The 19414-nt window shown below is 44.3% G+C and overlaps 1 protein-coding gene across 1 annotated transcript; it reads left to right on the top strand.

The window, feature by feature from the left end:
* The first annotated feature begins 433 nt into the window (after positions 1 to 433).
* WHAMM (WASP homolog associated with actin, golgi membranes and microtubules) lies at positions 434 to 14785 on the top strand. The gene is made up of 10 exons (XM_071754410.1): positions 434 to 1039; positions 3892 to 4065; positions 5357 to 5507; positions 6035 to 6204; positions 6877 to 7042; positions 7990 to 8177; positions 9588 to 9674; positions 9760 to 9855; positions 10240 to 10723; positions 13470 to 14785. Exons 1-10 carry the CDS (start codon positions 500 to 502, stop codon positions 13751 to 13753), a joined length of 2340 nt encoding a protein of 779 aa, XP_071610511.1. The 5' UTR covers positions 434 to 499; the 3' UTR covers positions 13754 to 14785.
* The last annotated feature ends 4629 nt before the right edge of the window (positions 14786 to 19414 follow it).

Below are 19414 nucleotides of genomic sequence, written 5' to 3'. Positions count from 1 at the left end.
CCCTTGAATCCTGACACTAGAACGTGGGCTTTCGTCTAGCAACAACTTCTGAAACACGGCCTGGGAGGCGAACGGCTCGCACCCGGCAGCTCTCCCTCAGAGAGCACCTGAGGGCTCTACCCCGGGCACACAGGGAAATGGCGGCCTGAGGTAACGCCCGTGCCCCTTTCCCTGGGGCTCTGCATCTTGTGCAACCTGCCCACCGCTTGTCACAGAAATCACTGCTTATTGCACAAAAAAATAACTTGTTCTCATCACACGCGGGGCCTTCATCCCTCTCCTATCTCTTTAATTTCCGTCCCTCTGTGGGAGGGCGAGAAGGAGTCAGGGACGCCCGCCCTTCCTGCCTGGCCCCGCCCCCAGACGGATCCGGCCAATGGGAACGCGAGCTTCCGGTGACGCGCGACCGAGGCCCCGCCCCCTCGTCGGGAGCGCGCGGCTCCTTTAAGGCCGCGGGGTTTCTGTTTCGCTCCGGGGCTGCGCGGCCGGTGCCGCCATCATGGAGCCGCAGCCCGACAGCCTGGACGGGTGGGTGGCCGTGCGCGACACCGCCTTCGCCGAGCCTCAGCCGCCGCCGCGGCTCCGCTTCCTGGTGGGCTGGAACGCCGTGGAGGGCGCGTTCGCCGTGACCTGCCACGGCCGGGCGGAGGCGGCGGCTCAGGCCCCGCAGAGCTGGGCGGGCCTCTTCTCAGCGCCGGCCCTGCGCGGCATCCACCGGCAGCTGGCGGCCGTCTGCCCGCGCCTGGAGCCCGCTTTCCCCGAGCTGCCGCCTGCGCTGCCCGGAGCTGCCACCGGCGGGCTCTGGGCCGTGCTGTTCCCCGGCGGCGCGGCGCCGGGCGAGGCCGAGTTGCAGGAGCTGTGCCGGGAGCTGGAGCGCTACCTGGGCTGGGCCCTGGAGCTCTGCGGCGGCCGTGTGGTGCTGGACACGCTCTTCGCCTCTGACAACCCCCGCGACGAAGAATACTTCGAGAGTCTCCACGAACTCCGCAGGAAGGCCCTGCGCGGCCACCTGGCCCGGGCTAAGGAGGCCCTGCGGCGGGTACGGGCCCCGGGGCCGGGCGGGAGGGCGAGGGGCAGCGCCGGCGGGGCCTGAGGGACCAGCGGCCGGGGCCTGCCCTGCGCGGGGGCTTGGCCTGGTGCGGGCTGACCCTGGGGGGTGCGGGGTGGGGGTGCAGCAGGACCTTCCCCTGCTCTCCCTGTAGGCAAACAAAAGGTTCCCCTCAGTGTGGGGCTGCCTTCACTGCCCGTCCCGCAGGGTCAGCTGGCGGGTGCCCCTCACCTCCTGCTCACCTGGGGGCTGCAGGTACGGGGCTGGCAGCCTCTGCAGTAGGAGCTTGGGTCAGACTCAAGTTTGTGTGATGAGAGCAAGGGGCGACCGAGTCACTGATGACATCTTGTTCATAGTGTTGTCCAGTGTTCCGATTAGTGCTTACACAAACACTTGTTTTGATTGTGTTGAAACGACCGAGTCAACTGTACAAGTACTGAGTGTCTTTAGTCTTTGTAGGCACCACTTTATTAAGCAGGGAATAAGCCAGCTCTGGGTGGGCAGCCAGTATAAAACATCGGGGTGCCTACTTTAAGCAGCAAATGCTCCAACAAAAACACATTGCTAAAAATATCCAGCACTGTTGTGCAATGGGTGGAATGATAGTTGAAAGGGAGAGTACAACCACGCTCTTAATTTTCTAACCTCCACTCTCAAGGTCTCAGGCTGCCTGTGGCTTTCTCACTCTAGTTTTTATATTAAAACTAAACTTAGCTACGGACCTATGCCAAATAAGTGTTTTGCATTCAGATAAGTTGTTATTGGTTTTAAAATACCAGATTCTGGCCTAATGATTCTAGGAATCAGTGATGATGTTAGCCCTGTCTCCCTTTAGTGCTGTGTCTTCTTGCTGTGGATGTGTGCCTGGATTTTTTTCCCCTTGTAGTAAGCCTGTCTTTAAAGGATGGGATCTGGTAACATGGGTGCAGGCAGCACAAGCATGTACAGTCACAGGGCAGTTTGCAGTTTGATGGTTAAGTGTAACTCGGTGCCAGTTATTTTGCTATTTCCAACAGTATTTTAGATATGACTGAGCATTGGACAAGAGTGTTGTATTTGCAGGCATGATGGGGACAAATTCATTATTTTGTAGTCTAGACTGATTTATGCAATACTCAAGAAATAAAACCTGCCCTTTCTGGCACTAAACTAGCTTTAAGTATCAGCATCCTTCTTCCCTTTTTACATTGATGTCCTTGTCAAATACTTTATGCTCTGGGCCAGAAAATTAATTTGAAGAATGAGAATATCCCAGTACAAGATGAATGAGCGTAGTATGATATAAATAATTTTGTGTGTGTGTGTGTGTGTTTTCAAAGACAAAGGAAAAAAAAAAAACGAGCAATACTGTTACAACAACCAGGTGGAGTCAGTTGGGCTAATGGCAAACCAGAATTATATGAATAGAATATTATGTTGTGTAAGAACAAGGATTTTACTTTAAAAGTGACAAAATGTTGCTACTCTTCCCCCTTTCCTCCCCAAATACCAAACCCCCAAACTTGTAATGAAAAATTTTCTTATGAGATTACTAGAATTCCATTATTGCTTCCCCTGTACTCACTATAAACATCCTGTAGGAGCAGCAGTCCCCCTCACTAAAGTGGATTGTTGTGTTTCTATTTAGCTTCACCAGAGGGGAGGGGGAGAAAGCAGACTTGAATTGCTGCAGGTGGCCCCTCAGGCTGTGTCTGAGCTCCTGGGGAAGCCTGGGGGGCTGCAGCTCTTCTGGGATTATCAGAAATGTTGCAGTTTGGATTTTTTCCTTCCCCTGTCCTGCCCCTGTTAGGCCTGGAGGGAGGATGAGTGGGGAAATGCCCTTGAGCTGACTTCCCCAAATGTTCCCTGGGGAAATGCCTCCACAGCTTGGAACTTCTCTGCTGCTGCTCTTACCCAAACTCAGCTGGCAAGAGCAAAGGTGATGGTTTAATTTCAGTGCTTTTCAGCTGCAACACAATCAAGCTTGTGTTTCTAAAGATTTTCCTCATTGTTTAAGCATCAAAGACTCTATTCCCTTTCGCTCCTCACAGAGCTGTAGAGCAAACAATGTCCTTCCAGGAAGGTCTCTGTTTCTCAGAACTTTGCTGTGTTCTCTCAGCTGTTTCACTCTGTCCTGGCACATAGGGCCCACCATGGTCTCTGTGAGCTGCTGGTGGAAATAAAATCTTTGAAGCTTTGATTGGTGCCAGTAAACAAGCAATTGAGGTGAAGTGTGTCATAGAAGCAAATAAAGACCTTAAATAAAGGACTAGTATATCAGAAAGATGATTGTGCTATTGAAGAATTGGAAGTTTCATGGTGTGATATGTAACGATTATATAAATGATTAAGGAATTCAACTGCAGGGTGTATCAGAAGTAGAAATCTGAGTTCTTTTTGGTAAGTGGCAGTCGTGATTTTTCTGTGCCTGTAGTCAGAAATTCTGGATCCAGAAACTAGTTTCGTATTAGCAGGCATTTACCAATTGTGGAAGGAGCACAAGAGCTTAAGAAGTCCTTAGCTGTCCTTCCAGGACACAGACTTCCCAAGTTTCCCATTTGTGTTTATAAAAAGCAGCGACCAAGTCATCTGCACACAGCTATTAAAACTCCTGTGGTGAAAGGCCCTAGGCACGATTTACCTTGCAGGCTCCCAGAGCAATATGCAACAATTAGTGCCCTGAACAGTGTGGTGTTAATGATATTTCCAGGTAGGGGTGGCTGCTGAATGTCTGGTGTGCACCTCCTGGGTGGTGGGAAGCTTTTCCTGCTCACGGGTGACAAGGGGCAGATCCTCGCCACCAGAGCTCCTCAGCTCACATGAAGGCAAAGCAGCCAAATCTGATTCACCTTTTATCCCGATAGGTTCTTCAGCAGCATAAAAATGCTGACACAATGGTGGCTTTGATGAAGGTTTATGAAGAAGAAGATGAAGCTTATCAGGATTTGGTCACCATGGCAACACAATTCTACCAGTATTTACTGCAGCCCTTTAGGGATATGCGAGAGCTCGCGACGCTGTACAAACTGGAAATCCTGGTAGGTCTTCCTGCATGAAGAGAAAGGCCACGCTACACAGCAGGATCTTGGAGCAGTTTAGGCTCAAATCAGTTAACATTCCCTACTTTTGTCTTGACCTACTTTTTTTTTCCCATGCCAAGCCACCAAATGTAACTGAGACATTGAGAGTTTGTGCAGAACCACACTTAGAGGTGGCTTAAATATTGGCTTGAATAAAACTGTCTTCCTATCAGTGTCCTGTTTCCCTCTGTTCTGAGGAATTAAAAGGCAAAAGCTTCACCTCTCTGTGGTTTACTCTCTGGTCAGATGAATATACAGAGATCTGTGCCATCTTCAATGTTACTAGTTTGTGACACTGAGAATGTTATCCCTTGGATCACCTGATACACCAGGTCAGCTCAGTTTTGGTGGCAGAACAGAAGGCAGAGGAGACTTTACCACACACACAAAGTGCTTTTCTCTTGATACCAGAGCCTGCTGCAAGTATAGACTGAAACATGCCATTTGTCACTTTGTTAATTTAATTTTATGTGCATCTTAAAGTGTGAACACATACTGAAAATTATGATGCCACTGGAAAAGATAGTCATCCACTATTATGATTTTTTCCTTAAAGGGTCTGTTAAAATTAAAGCGAGCTGTTCTTGAAAAGAGCAGAACAGGTTCTTGGATACTGAAGGTACAAACCTTCAGTGATGCACTGAAATCCATACAATCCTGTATGCTGTATTGAAAATTAAAGTGAAATCTGGACTGGATGAAAAAAAGTTTGCCTCTGTATTAAAAAAACCCCAACAACTCAAAAGGATATTTGATCTCATTTTAAATCTACTTTTTAAAAAATTCAATACTACTCTTGTAGCCACGTGCACTTTGTGAACTGAAAAATATTCTCTTAGATTTCTTCTCTATGTTTCTGTGTGAAAGACTTGCCAAACAGGAGAACCTGACAGTGAAATGTGCTGTCAACACGGGGAAAAATAGAAGAGAACATTGCACGTAGAAGAGTGGTTTTGAGTTAAATTTAGTAACGTCTAAAAACAGTTGTGTTAGACATGACTTTTAAGTCAATAGTTTGGGTTAATTTATTTCTTTAAATGTTTTAGAAGTTAAATATGAAATCGTAATTGGGAAACAAAAGTTCTGAGTTAGCCCAGAGAAGGAGGAACAGGGCAATGCATAGACATGAGCAGTGATTCACTTTGTGACAGGTGAGGAGGGGGTAATGTTTGTAAGTACAGCATTATGCAGGCTGTGCCACTGTGGTAACCAGTTCTAGTTCTTAACTGGGAGTTTTGTCTTGTTGCAGAAATCCTTGCAGTATGATCATTTGGGGCCTAGAAGAGTAACAGCTTTGCAGAAAGATGCTGAGGAATGGACTAAGCGAGCTGAGAATGCTGTGTGCTCCATTCAGGATATCACTGTGAACTACTTCAAGGAAACTGCAAAGGCTCTGGAAGGTAATCAGAATTATTTGCTCAAAAGGTCATATAATTACATGACTTAGGGGACTGGGAGCTCTTTTTATTACTTTTGTTGGTCCCTCTTTAGACCATGAGGTTTAGGATGAGTGTCCAGCTTAATAAAGGAATTTTATTCACTCAAGATTTGTATCTTCTAACCAATTTTATTTCAAGACTTGTTTCTTTTAATTAAAGACTTCGCATGCACACAAGCATTATCAGGGCCTGAGACTTATGGCTGAAAACCTCTGAACAAAACCCATGCACATTTGTAACTTTTGATAATCAAGCCCCGAGGATCCCAGCAGGTTAACTCAGTAGATTGCTGTGTAACTTTTAGGGCATGTTTCCATAATACAATGATAAAATAATAACATTGACCTTTTAGTCTTGCAATTTCTAAAGAACCTTCAGAAATTGCTTATTGGCATCAGCATGTTTAGTACTGCAGGTATAGTAGAAAGTGACAAGAGCTGTTAATACACTGCATTTATCATCTCTTATTGCAATGTTGTAATTTGCAGCAATGCACAAGCAGATGGAGCAAGATCAAGAGAGATTTGGTAAAACCACCTGGGCGTCAGCTTTGCCACGACTAGAAAACCTGAAATGTATGTTAGCTAAAGAAACCCTTCAGCATCTGAGGGCAAGAGAGTTGTGCCTGAAACAGAAGAGAGCTGGCATTCAGAAAAACGTAAGACCTTCCAACATCTCCTTTTTCTGTCATTGTTTTATGAGGGGCTGATCAAAACCTACTGATGGGGTAACGGGACTTTCAAAGCCTTTGTCTGTGAGACAGCTTGGGTTTTAAGTTATGGAAAAATGCATGTCTCCAGTTTTTTTAAATTTGTACTGCACATATAAAGACACATAGCAAAAGTTAAGACGTGCTTTTACAGTTCAAGTGTCATACTAGCATTTGTGGCACTAACCTTTAAAAGTGTTAGTTTTAGGGAAATAAAGACCAAATACTATTTTCAGATACAAAATAAAGATACTTAATTTTTATCTTCTTACCTTCTTAACTTGATGCTATCTGACTGCTGTTAGGAGTACCTGATATTTATTTTCCAACAGTAATGTACTGCATTGTATATAACTGTTTTCAGGAGCAGTATTGTTTGTGCACATTATAATGAAGTAATTTCTGGTACATTTCTGTTAAAAATGCATTTTAGGTTTCTAAGGCTTTCTTCTCCTCCGAGTTTCTGCTCCAAACCATTTCTAATTTTCTGTTTTTTCCATACCAAACACCTAAGCAGCTGGCTTTAGACCAGGCCCTGTACAGGTATTTGGGAATCCATGCATGTGTTGTGCATGCATATTTTGGTACTAATGCTTTTCTTTTCTATCTGGGGCTATACAGATGGAGAACCTCAGTGAACAAGAAGAAAACCTAAGTGTAGTGGAGGAGCTGGAAATACAATATTACGAAACGCAGCTGGAATTATATAATGTACAGCTTGAAGTATTGAAACATGAAGAAATGCTGCTTATTGTACAGTTGGACACTTTAAGGAGACAGATTAAAGGTAAGAATAAACAAATATTTTAACACCTACTGAAAACACAGGAGTGATATAGCCTTCTCTGTTCACCTCAAAAAATAGTTATCACTGCTCAGGCCTGGATAGTAGAAAGCATCACTGAAAAACAGATGCTGTGGCACCAGCTGATGTTTTGGCTTCTGACTAACTAGAGACTAATTTGGTAACACAAGTTTTAAAAATAAAGCTACACTGGTAGCTCATCTTGAAAGCAGCTGTGATATGTGCATGCACTGGTTTAGCATATGGAATATCTTACACTAAAAATACTTAATGGCTCTTGTAGTTACAGGATCAATGCATAGGAACTGTGGGCATTATGACCTGCTGAAATGGGTCCTGAAATTCATCATAGATCTCTTGTAATTTAACATGTGGAAATTGCACAACACATCCTGTAATGACAAAAAGGGGTGATTATAACTAGATGATACTTGAGTGATGCCATATTCCAGATTGTCACTCCTCAACATATCTATGACCAAATTAGGCACCAGCCTTGTTCATGCTTTTGTGTGCTTATGAATTCTTTATGACTGTACACTGTGAAGTAAACGTTTTTCCTGCTTGTTGCATAATTAAAACCTGGTGAACAGTAAAATAAGTCGCCCAGTGTTGATCAGAAGAATCTTCAGTTTTCCAGGAAAAATCCAGTTGGTGAAGGTAGGAATTAAAGCACAGAGAGACATGTGAAAGAGGAAGCTAAATAACAACCAATGCTAACAGGATAAGTTTGATCCTGCAAAGCACCCCTGTAACATGACGTATTTGTGTAAATGACTTTGAAGGACCAAGCTCAGCTCTGGAGCATTATGCTTTCTAATAACTAACTTACTGCCTTCAGTGGCTTTTAAAATGTCATTAATTCTTTAAATGTTTAAATAACTGTGGCAATTTTTGGGTTTTTTAAAAAATGCCAAATGCCTTTTTAGAGAAACAGGATGAAGTTGTTTACTATGATACATGTGAAAATCCTGAGGAGCTCAAGGTCATTGAACAGACCATGGGACAACATTACTCTAACTTGTCAGAAATGACGATGCTGAGGCAGAAGACTAAGCAGTTGGAGACAAAGCGTGGGACTGTCTGTGCGAGGAGAGCCTACCTCAGGAACAAAAAAGTAAATGCAGTCCTGGAGATGTGCATTTTCTTTAGCTGATGTCTTGACTCACGAGGGATGGACAGGAAACAACTAGGGAAGCTTTGGGTGGAGTCTACAAGAGGATAGTTGACTCAGTGACAACGCTTCCAAACAGAAAGAGGGGTGATGTGATTTTAAGCCAGCTTTACACTCCACTGTGTGGTGCAAGTGCCTCTCTGTTTTATTAAGAGAGTACAACCTTAGACAGGGGGACACCTGCTGGGTCACCTATAAATTAAACCTTACCAGAGCCCTGCTGTGGTCAGCTGGAGCTTTGCCCTGACAGCCTTTTACAAAGCAGGTGCAGTACAGAAGGAAACCTGGCCTGCAACATAGGAAAGAAGTATAGGGACAATTTAACTGCTGCAATTCTCTCTCCAGCCTCTCAGTTCTGTTCAAAGGGCAGTTTTTTCCTTTGTTTTCCATTCAGAGCATAATACTAGGAAGATATAAGTGAGATCACAGTTGACACTTATTAACTTTCCCACAGGTTTACCTTAGACCTGTGCAGTCCTGCTGGGGCAGAGAGGAGTTTTAAACTTGTATGTCTGGCCTTTTACTCCTCACTAGCCTGGACAAAGTGGGAATAGCATTGGGAATGTTTTGTGAGCCATCATTGTCTGTTGCTTGCAACTGCTCTCTCAGCAGACACTTCCTGTGCTTCTGTCTTCATTCACTTCGTTGTTGTCTATTGTTTATCTAACACTAAAGCCAAATGCCAGCTGATTTGCAAGTGCTTACCCAGCCATGTGAAGAATTCTCCTCTGTACAGTGTCAAATGGAGACTCCCAGAGAAAATATTAAAGCCTGCAGCTTCTCTGCTGCACTTTGTTACTAACCAAAGGTACCCCTGTTAGGCATTCATTGTGCTTCCCATACCTTCTCTTCCCTGGCTTTTGCACTTTGAGCTGTGACAAATAAGGGACAGGAGGAAAACTGCTTTTTATTTTTGCAATGTCTCGCTAGCTTCCCTCATGCTTTCTGCCTCATGGCTTTGCACTGCTTTCTTCCAGCTAGTACCTGGGTGAAATTCCTTCTGAGCTTGTTTCTGCACCTTTTTTTTTTTTTAAATTTCCTTTCCTTCTTCTCTTATTTTTAACCTAAGTGTAAGACAGTGATTGGTTCAGATCTGGGTATATTTCTTTGGCAGCATGAATAGTCCTATCACTAATTAGAAGAACAAAAGATCCCATTTGCTTTAGGCATGTAGGAATCCCACAGTCTTTACCTTTAGGGTCTTACATCTACTAGTAGTTGAGCTTAGCCATCCTTCTTGGCACTGCCAAATGCTCAGCTGTTTTGTGACTTGTGCACAAGAGTTAATGGCATGGATGGTGCACAGTAAATGTGAACTAACCCAAGGTTTCCTGAATTTTGCTGTTCTACCAGGATCAGTGTGAAGCAAGCCATCACCAGAGACTGCAACAGGCAGAAGAGAGCAAAAAACGCTTCCAGCAGCATCACAGCATACAGATAGTGAGTACTGAATAGTAGCAGCCTTAGAGAACCTGGCAGCTGCTTGTTTTCACACTCTAAGACACTAACTTGTGTTTTCATGCAGAAGAGAGATAAGCAAAAAGAGGAGGAGAAAAAGAAAAAAGCTTGGATAAGCCAGGAACGTCAGAAAACACTGGAGAGGCTGAAAACATTCAGGGAGGCAAGTACTATGAACTACAATAGTCCTGGTGGTGTCAAACACTACATCAGAAATGATCTATAGCTTTTGTGTGAGCATGGGCTGAATCAGACAACCATTTGGATAGCCAAATAGATAGATAGATAGATAGATAGGATTGTGTGTAATGAGTCAAGAGGATTAAATCCCCTAAGGATGTAGCTTCTGTGTGCAGAATCAGTTGCAAAGAGTACAAGAGAGAAAATGACTTTGAAAGAAGTACCTTCAATATTCATTTAAATGATTTTTCTGCTTGAATGAGTGAGTGGGACAGGTCTGTACTCTGAAGCTCTTTGTCTCTTTGGGGTTGATGTTTTGGTCAGCCCAATGGAGTTGTGACCTTCTGCCTTACAATTTGTTTTTCAGAAGTATCCAGCTCATGTTGTTCTGAAAACATCTCATTCCCAGCCTCTTAGCCCCACACTGCCACGAAACGTCACAAAGCAGACTGCAGCACTGTCCTCTCCACCTTTGTCAAAAGCAAGGGCAGCTCCAGAGCAGCCGAGGAGCATACTGCTAGTGGAAGCCAAAGAATCAAAAGCTTCACATCAACACACCCCAGCAGATATCCCTGTCCAGATTTTTGTTACTGATGGTGACACAGAGCAACAGAAGCACAGCGAGGAACTGGTGGTCCCTCCACCCTCATTGCTACCACCACCCCCTCCTCCACCCCCCCCTCCTCCTCCTCCTCCTCCACCCCCTCCGCCTCCCCCTTTACCTCCCCAGTTAAAGACACCATCAGCAACAGAGAATAAGGTACTTGTCCTTAGCTCTGATAGCCCCACAGAAAGCCCTGCACTGCACAAAGAAGATGATTCATCCAGGAGGTCTATAAATCATTGTGTAGGTAAGACTGGTGTTTTCTTTGTTTCCTGTATTTTTCTCTTCTCTTTCCCTCTGGTTCTGGATGAGAATAGTGTGCAGTCTTTCCCAAGAGAATGAAGCTCGTCGGAAGCTTAGTGTAAGAAATCTCATACGACAACACTAACCATAACTCCAGATATTAAATGAGTAGCAATGATATGGGTATCCTGTTTGAGGGTCATGATGCTCAGAGTGTGTGACTGTTTTGGGGGAAGTGCTGTCAAATTGGACAGATCAATGTTTTAGCACATTTGAACTTGAATCTTTGCTGGAATCCCTCATTTTTTAGGTACAGCTTTACAAGTTAGTTTAAAACATGCTTAATCACAGCACTAGAAGTTCTGTGGACATCTTAATTCAAGACCTATGTTTTTCATTACACTGAAAATCCCACTGCTGTAATAGGAATGTGTCAGAAGACATTCCAAGGATAGGGGCTTTCTTCATGTTGTTTAGTCATAAGCAGCTTTTATTACCAGGTTTGTCCTTGCCACAGTTTTGCAGCTCCTGAACCAAATGTGGTATTTTGATTGAGGATTAATCACCTCTCCAGTCAGAATACCACTGAGAGTAAATTTGTGGTTGTACTAAGGCTACACTGTAGTGTTTATGATTTATGTACTGCACAGAGCTAGCAGCTGGGCTTCTTGCATTTCTAAGGTATGCACAGCCTGTGTCCACTTAAAATTTGCTTGATTTCTAAGTAAAGGTGTCTTAAGAGAATTCATGCAGAATTCAACCAGAATTCGAAAGACAGATGGATAGCTTTGCCATACTAATATTCCTAGGGAAAATTCTGCTCTGTTACACCTTTGCTTTCTTGGACAGCTCTTGCAGTTGTAATTGAAGGCTGAACTTAGCAATTGAAATAGTAGTTTGAATTGGAATAGAGCTCAGCAGCCTCCCAAAGGCTGCAATGGTTACGTCCTGCTCACAAGCTTATTTTTATCTCTAAAGCAAGCAGGTATTTGACTGTGTCAGGGAGATTGATCTAAGCTGGAAGCCAGCAATTTCTTATTGTACTTTTTCTCAGTGGAGCTTGTGCTAGAGTGAAGCATGTCCTTAAAAGTGGTACATTCCTTTTCATTTTCAGACTATTCACAATACTTCTACTAAGCAGCCTTTGTATCCTTTCAGTTAAGAGGCAAACCACAGGCAGAACCAAGGAGAGTTCAGCATTTTCAATTCTTCCAAGGTGTGGGGAAGCACAAACAGCTGAAGAGCTGAGGTGCAGTTGAGTTGGGATGAGCAACTGCTGTGTCTCCAGTGGATCAGTGCACAGGCTTCAGTCTGGAAAGTCCATGGGATGACTCCAGCATGGATGCCCTTAAGAAGCGACAGGAGTTGTACACTGTTGTAATCTGGTTACTAATGGAACAGCCTTGCTACTAACTGATACTTTCTATCCATTCACAGCCTAACACTGATGTCCTTTCATCAGCTTTGGATAAGAAAAATCCTTTTTTTTTTTTTTTTTATTGGAGAGATTGGTTGTTCACACCTATTTCTTGAAGAAACCCAGCATGTTAATTGCTGTAATAGTAACTGATAAAGCACTGCCACAGGAACTTACTGAAACAGCTTCAAAAACTGGTGGTGTTTAGTGACACATGGACTTCTCGTGTCTTTACATGTGAAAAGCCAGGACAGATTCATATTCTGGTTTGAAAATACTGTCTGTCATGTGTTCACATGCTTTCCAAGGGGGACTTCTTTTATAATTTGTTAGCCTGAGTGGCCTTTTACCAGGCAGCCCATTTGATTAATAGACTTAAGGCTTTCTTACTTGAAGGATTTGTAAGACAACTTAGTGGATCTTTGCTCGATCCTTTTGTGGCACCTCAGTCTCTGAAGATACCACAGGATTTAGCAGAATTTTTCATTCCAAATGCTTGATGTTAATCACACAGCCTTCTGGCCACTGTGCATGGCAAAAATACTTCTAGCTGTGAGGCACAGATGGTCTGAACCTATGGCTGTAGGAGTCGACTGCTGTCCAGGGAAACTGCCTCCCTGTCTGACAGGCTGTAGCTAGCAACAAAGAATCCAGCAGAAGACATAAAATGCAAATTACAGTGTGTATCAAGAGAGCTGGTGGAAGCTCTCTCAGTATGGTGTCCTTAATGGTCTGACATTCAGAGACACACACCTGAGATTTAAATTGTGTTGTAAAATGGGAATTATTTTTTAAGTCCATACAGAAAAGAGCTGCCCGTATATCTGCTTAGTGCCTGATGTGGCTCCCACTGACTTCAGTGGTGCAGCTGAAACTCAACTTATACTCAAACCTTTTCATTTTTCTCTTGGCTGAGCAAAAATGCAATTGGTGGTCTCAGCAGTCATCTGAGCAAGCTGGGAGGAATGGTAGATTGTTTCTAATACAGTATACAAGAATTTTTTTGGTTCAGTGAATTTTTTTTGAAAGCCCATAAAGTTGTAATGAAAAAGAAGCATCCTCCTTTGTGTGTAATTTCTTCCTTAGAGCACAACATGTATAGTATTGAAGAGACATTGGTGTCTCAGTTCAAGATATAAAAGCTCTAACTGCTTTTAAGAGCAGTTCCAGAGCCCGACGTTGCTGAAGCTTGAAAGAATCAGTGCCAGAACAGACCATTCTTTTTCTTGTCTCTATCTAAGATGAAAGGAAGAACCCTGAACACTTGGGTAGTGTTTTGTATCTCTTAGTGTGATTGTCTTGTTCTTGGTAATGGTAGATTTCTCTTTTGCAGGTTCCATGGATGAGGTTTTGGCTTCTTTAAAACGCAGTGAAGTTCATCTTCGCAAAGTGGAAGAGCCAAATCCATATGCCTCTGTTAGAGACAACATCCTCTCTGCCATAAGGCAAGGAGTTAAACTAAGAAAAGTGAATCAAGATACTGAGAAAGATGTCAGTAAAGGATCCTCTCATGAGCTAGAGAGAAGCATTAAGGCAGCCATGCAGAGAATTAAGAAAGTGTCTGCTGATTCTGAAGAAGAGAATGATGATCAGAACAGTGGAGAATGGGACAGCTAACCAATTCAGGGTAACAGACTTACTGATTGGAACAGAGTGTGTGTCTCATTCTGCATTGTTGTAGAAGACTGTCCCTTTCAAAATGAAAGAACAGTGTGATTGTGTGTGTTCTTCTCATAGTCCGAAATGTCTTGTAAAGCAAGAGTCCTGTTGATTTTTATAGGAGCTGCAGATTCTTATTTTTGCATGAGAAATCATACTCCAAATTATGCTTGCATTAATGGATATATTGCTGTCTTAAAACCATGTCGTTTTCACTGCATCTGAAGACAGCTGAAGTGCTGGATTGAAACATACATTATTTAGGTTATTACTACACACTAAGTAATGCCATTGGAACCAAGTTTAAGGAGTGAAAAACTGACTGAAATTTATTTTGTCAGATAAGTAGAACCAAATCTGTGATGATAGAGGTGGACTGGAAAACTTAGCATAATCTGGAACCTGTCATTCCTACCTCCATTGTCCAGGAATTTTTTTTAACATTTTACTTGCCTAATACAGCTCACTCTCAAGTAACCACTTGGATACTCTATTTATCTATTTTGTTATGAAGTGTGTGCATTTATGAACAGGCATGATAATACTAATTGGGAAAATCAGTATCAAATTTGAAATGAACACTACTGTAGTTTTTACTGAAAAGTTCACTTTTTAGCTGGAAGCTTAAATATAGAGAATCTTTAGAAGCAAAATATTTTTCATACATCTGCATTTACAATTAACTGTTGTCATGAAAGAAAGAGCCAAAATACTATCTGTAGTATTTTCTGGGATCTATCCCAGAGCTGCATTTCTCCACTCAGAACATCAGTGCATGTTTATAGCTAATCTCATGTGTTTAAATTACCTGAAGGCCTTATAAATTAAATTGCAGATATTTGCATTGTGCCTGGAATCTGACTGTGTATAAATTCAGCTACCTTCAATTAAAACGCTGTTTCTGTTTTGGGTAGATAGTGACAAAAATGATTCAAAGTATCTTTTGGAGTTTATACTGACCCTTAATAAAAATATATCCTGACAGAAGAAGTGGATTTTCTGTGCTCTCATTTTAGGATGCTGCTGTGAAACAAGCATTATTACAGTGTGGTACTCTGGTTTTTGGTAGCAAATGGCAGCCATACAGCAACTGCACTCTCTCACTATGCTATATGTAAATGCCCTTATTTTCTCAATTATTTATGGATTGTAATTTGGTAACAAAATTGCAAATCGTGTGCTTTAATTCCCTGTAGTGTAGCAGATATGTTTAATCAGCACAGTAAATATGTATGCAACAGTTTTCATGTGCGAAGCAGCAGCTGGGGGTTTGCTTTTTACTGTTTCAGCACCTACTGCTGTTTGGAAGTAAGACAAAAATGACTTTTTTTTTTTTTTTTTTTTGTCCACTGCTGTCAAACTGAATGGAGACAAAAGCAGCAACAGCAGAGGTTGGTCCTTACTCCTTGTGACATGATGTCTGCAGAAGGGAGCTGGCAGGCAAGAAGCCACCATGTGCCCACCCCCCCTTCCCCTGAGCCCACCTGGGTGCAAGGGCTGTGTCTGATGCAGGGACCAAGGGTCAATTCATTGCACATTCAGACTTCAGCATCCCAAATGCTGAATGTGTCTCATAGATGGAACTAGGGATGAAATTCAAGGGTTGCAGTCTCTTCCCCAGAGCTGCCCTCATGCCCAGGCTGTAGCAGTGCAGCTTTTTAAAGCAAGGGAAAGGGCATAGTGGCTCAGCTGCCTTCCATGGATGTTTTCTTCTGCCAAATGGCAGCTCAGAGCCCTTTGCTGTTTTATTACTATGGCTGAATCCTCAGCTGCAGTGCTAGGGAATTAAATACATCAGTTTAAAGTATGCAGAGAATGAATGAGTTGCAATTTCTCCAACAAGTCTTGAAGATTTTTGTGTGTTTAACAGCAGCAATAGTACTCAGGAGAAGCTGTCTGAATAACAGCAACACTGGGCAGTGATTTCTCCTACCTAGAGTTTTCTTCTGCAACCATTCCTGAAGGTGAGCTCGGGGCTGATCTCAGGTGTTCAACAAAGCTCTCTGTGTCCCATGCTGAAGAACTTCTTTAAATGCGCATTCAGAAGCTGTCTGAACACACCTATTTCCTGAAGCCCACTTCATTTGCAGTATGGCCAACAAATCTCTGAAAAATGTGCTGCAGCAATTTTGTAGTTGGTATGGAAGGTTCACCCTCTGTCAAATATCCTTGCCCTACTCAGCAGAGATGAACCTTGATGGGAATGGGGCTCCCATCCCCATGGAGCAACTCTTGCACAGCTGCAGTACTGGGAGACAATGGTGAGGTCCTGGCCATGTCCTAGGGTGCAGGTCCTAGCAAGAGACACTGGAGTACCAACACTCCTGGATGTGTGAAGCATGGATAGGGATAACAACAGAAGCTCTGGCATTAGCCTGAAGAGAAGACAAGAGAGCAGTTTTTAAATACATAAGATGCTGCAGCAAAGAGGAGAGGCGTAATTTATTCTGTGTGTTCACAGGGAGATAACAGGCTTAAATTACAGCCTGAAGGATCAGGTTAACAGTAGGAAAAAAACCTTTCTAACAGCACAAGCAGAGAGGTGCAGGGGCAGATTGCCTGGGAAGGTGGTGAAGTTTCTGTCACTGGCACTGTTTAAAAGCAGGTTGAAGGAACAGGTTGAGGTGCTGCTGGGCTGCTGCAGCCTGTGTCCAGATCATGCATGTGAGCTTGCTCCTGTGTTGCCCTTGAGGCTTGGTTTGCTCCCCAGGGAAAGCCACAGCTTGTTTTCTGAGAGATGCCCAAATATAAGAAGACTGGAAAAAAAAAACATTAGTGAATTTTCTTCTGGCTCCCCATGACTATGACCTTGTCCTGGGTTGCTGGCATCAGGCTGTGGAGGTAATGGTGGGTAGGAAGTTGCACCGGGGGTCCTGAGGCTGATTTACCCCAGGTTGATGGGGCACTCAAGCAGCTTGAAAGTTATCAAGAAGGCAGAAGACTTAATCTGAATTTAAGCTCAGGCTCAGCAGGCACCTTCACACCCAGGCATTCTCCAGGAGGTTTGGTGTGGCTGCTGGTGCCACATGCTTTCACCAACGTGCAAGGTCTGATGGACAAAATGGGAGAAACTGGAGTAGCAGCTTGGCTCTGTGATGACCAGCTCTTCTGGACTAGATAAATATTAACCTGCAAAACTGCTGTGACAGCAGACTTTTAATGCCTTCCTTAAAAGTATCTCACCCTGGTCTGCTAAATGAATCCCTTGGTGGGAGTAGTCTGTCCTGACTGTCTAGCTGCAGGCATTGATTTGTTTAAACTGAAAAAGTACATTTGTTGTGCTTTAAAGAGTTAATAATCCACAGCCTTGCTGGAAAGCCCAGTAATGAGGTAAAGAGATCAATTTTTATAAATCACTATCGCTGCGGCTTGTGATCTCTCTAACTAGATGTGGGCAGTCCAGTCAGCAGCTGCCAGTATTTGTAGGGAGGTTTAAAGTTAACTTATTCAAAGATCACTTGCTCTGACTAAAAGAATTTTACTTTGAAACCGCAGAGCTTTGATCCCAGCAAGGGCTGAGCTGCAGCAGTGCTGAGTGTCGTGGCTGTAGCTGGTAATGCCCGTGAAGCTGTGGGTTTGCCAGCATTTATGTTGATTGCCACTTTTTGGGCTTTATGATGTTCCTCCATAGTCAACCTCCACCTGTTCAGGCCGCAGGGTTGACTCAAGGTGGATACTGCAGCCACCACCAACCTCCTGCTGCCCCTGGAATCTGAGAGGCCATGGAAATGCTGTGGGACAACTGCCTGGGTTTGAGTGGTGCCTGTGAAGATTTGCAGTTCAGTGCCCACAATCCATCTTTCCATTACACCTACCTGCTTCAAAGCTCCCTTAAAATAAGATGCATGTGTATGCCAGGACAACAGGAGTGTGAGGGACAAAGAAGACCAGTATAAAGGCATTCATTAGGCCAAATAAAATGATGGTGAAACCCTCTCTTTTTTTCAGTTTTCCTTTACACAAAAGTTGTTGGTAGATGAGAGTGCGCACCCTTTGGAGAAAATGAGGTTGAAGGCTACACATGCCTTCAATTGAAAATCCTGGGTTTAATTCCTGTTCACATCTGAGAGCACTTTTGTGCACTCCACACTATGATACTGTGCTAATGGTAGGAAAAAGGGACACATCATTTCAGTTAAACCTGTGGTGATGTTAGAAGGTGAATGGTATTGAAGGCATCTTTTAATAAATGCCACAGCAAACCTTGGCAGAAAAAGCAGCTCAGAACAATATGAGAACGAATCCCTGGGGGAAACGCAAACTCGAAATGGCTCCAGAACACAGCATTATTTTTTTTTTCCCTGCAAAAAGGTATGTGCTTTTCATTCTCAGCATGTCATGCTCAGCTGAAAGCAAGCAGCAGCACAATTAAATCTGCTCAGGTAGCAGAGACATTAACAGCTCAGCTACTTGTGAAAATGCTTTGTAAAACAAACCATCTTTAGCAAGCCATTGCGCTTGCACTTAGTCGGAGCCATAAACTGCTCGGAAAACATATTTAGCAGAACTACAGTTGCTGGTAGCCAGAGGGTGAGAAGTCATGAGAAATGCTGGCCTGGGGAAGAAGCTCAATGTCTTACCGGGAGGCTGCCCTCTGGGAAGAGTTTGTTAATCACTCCTAGGGTCATAAAGACATTTGCTGCTCCCTTCTACCCCAAGGCAAGAGTAAACACCACCCCGTGGCAGTCTTTGCAGAACTGAAAGGGATTTCTCCGAGGGCCAGCAGCAACCTCCCCTCCGCCCCCAGTTTCCATCCTCTTCCCACCAAGGAGGCCCCGGAAGGCAGCGGCCCCGGTACCCGCGGGTCCCGGCAGGGTGGCAGTGGGCAGTGCAGACGCTGGGGCTGACGAAATAAAGCTGTCCCACTCCTGAAGATGTGCTCGAATCACAATCCATCACCAATGAGTCACTGCCCTTCCCACGGTCTCTTCCTGTGAAGCAGAGGCGACAGCAAAATCCGATCAAGCACCTACGCTTCCTCCCTCCCTCCCCTTCCCCCTCAGCCTAGAGGGAGAGCTCTGCTCTGCTCTCCCTCCCTCCCCTGCCAGCAGCCCCCTGGTTTGGAATAAAAACACTGAAAAGGCAGAAAGGCGGCGTGGTGAAGCAGAAGAGCATCTCCTCTGTAGTGCTGAAGAGATTGCTTTGCGTTTAAGCACCCGGGGGAGAGGGATTCAGTCCGGGGACACGGTCCCTGTGTGATACTCCCTTTCCCTCTGGCACGGCCCCTGTGAGCGCTCTGCCCGCTCCCTAAGGACAGAGCATCCCGGGGTAGCCGGCTGGGGTGGCTGTCCCTGCGGGGTGGCTGTCATTGCCCTCGGCGCTGTGAACAGGGCTCTAGCGAAGGCTGCAGCCATCTGCATGGCTGTAATCAGCCTTAAATTGGGCAAGGAGACATCCAAACCAGAGGTGAAGCGGGAATATAGAGACAGGCAAAGCTTTCCCTCAATTCGGGTCTGCTGAGCCTGCCATGCTCTGCTGCAGTCGCCTGGTGTGACCCGAAAGAGGCTTCAGAATGAGGCAAGTCAGTTCTGCTCCACGTTTTTGCACAAAATGAGTCTGTCTGCAAGACTAGGGGAGTCCAGATTATTTGCTAAAACTTTGTGCTGCACACTCCTATCA

The sequence above is a fragment of the Heliangelus exortis genome, chromosome 11 (assembly GCF_036169615.1).
Source record: "Heliangelus exortis chromosome 11, bHelExo1.hap1, whole genome shotgun sequence".
In the NCBI taxonomy this organism is placed as follows: Eukaryota; Metazoa; Chordata; class Aves; order Apodiformes; family Trochilidae; genus Heliangelus; species Heliangelus exortis.
Note: the sequence above shows the minus strand (reverse complement) of the source record. Positions and strands in the feature narration are given on the sequence as shown.

Bases quoted from the DNA above. Each gene is read 5' to 3' on its own strand.
- WHAMM (XM_071754410.1), top strand. From the start codon at position 500: ATGGAGCCGCAGCCCGACAGCCTGGACGGGTGGGTGGCCGTGCGCGAC. The intron at 6,205-6,876 runs GTAAGACCTTCC...GGGGCTATACAG, and splicing joins GAGCTGGCATTCAGAAAAAC to ATGGAGAACCTCAGTGAACA. The intron at 9,675-9,759 runs GTGAGTACTGAA...GTTTTCATGCAG, and splicing joins AGCATCACAGCATACAGATA to AAGAGAGATAAGCAAAAAGA.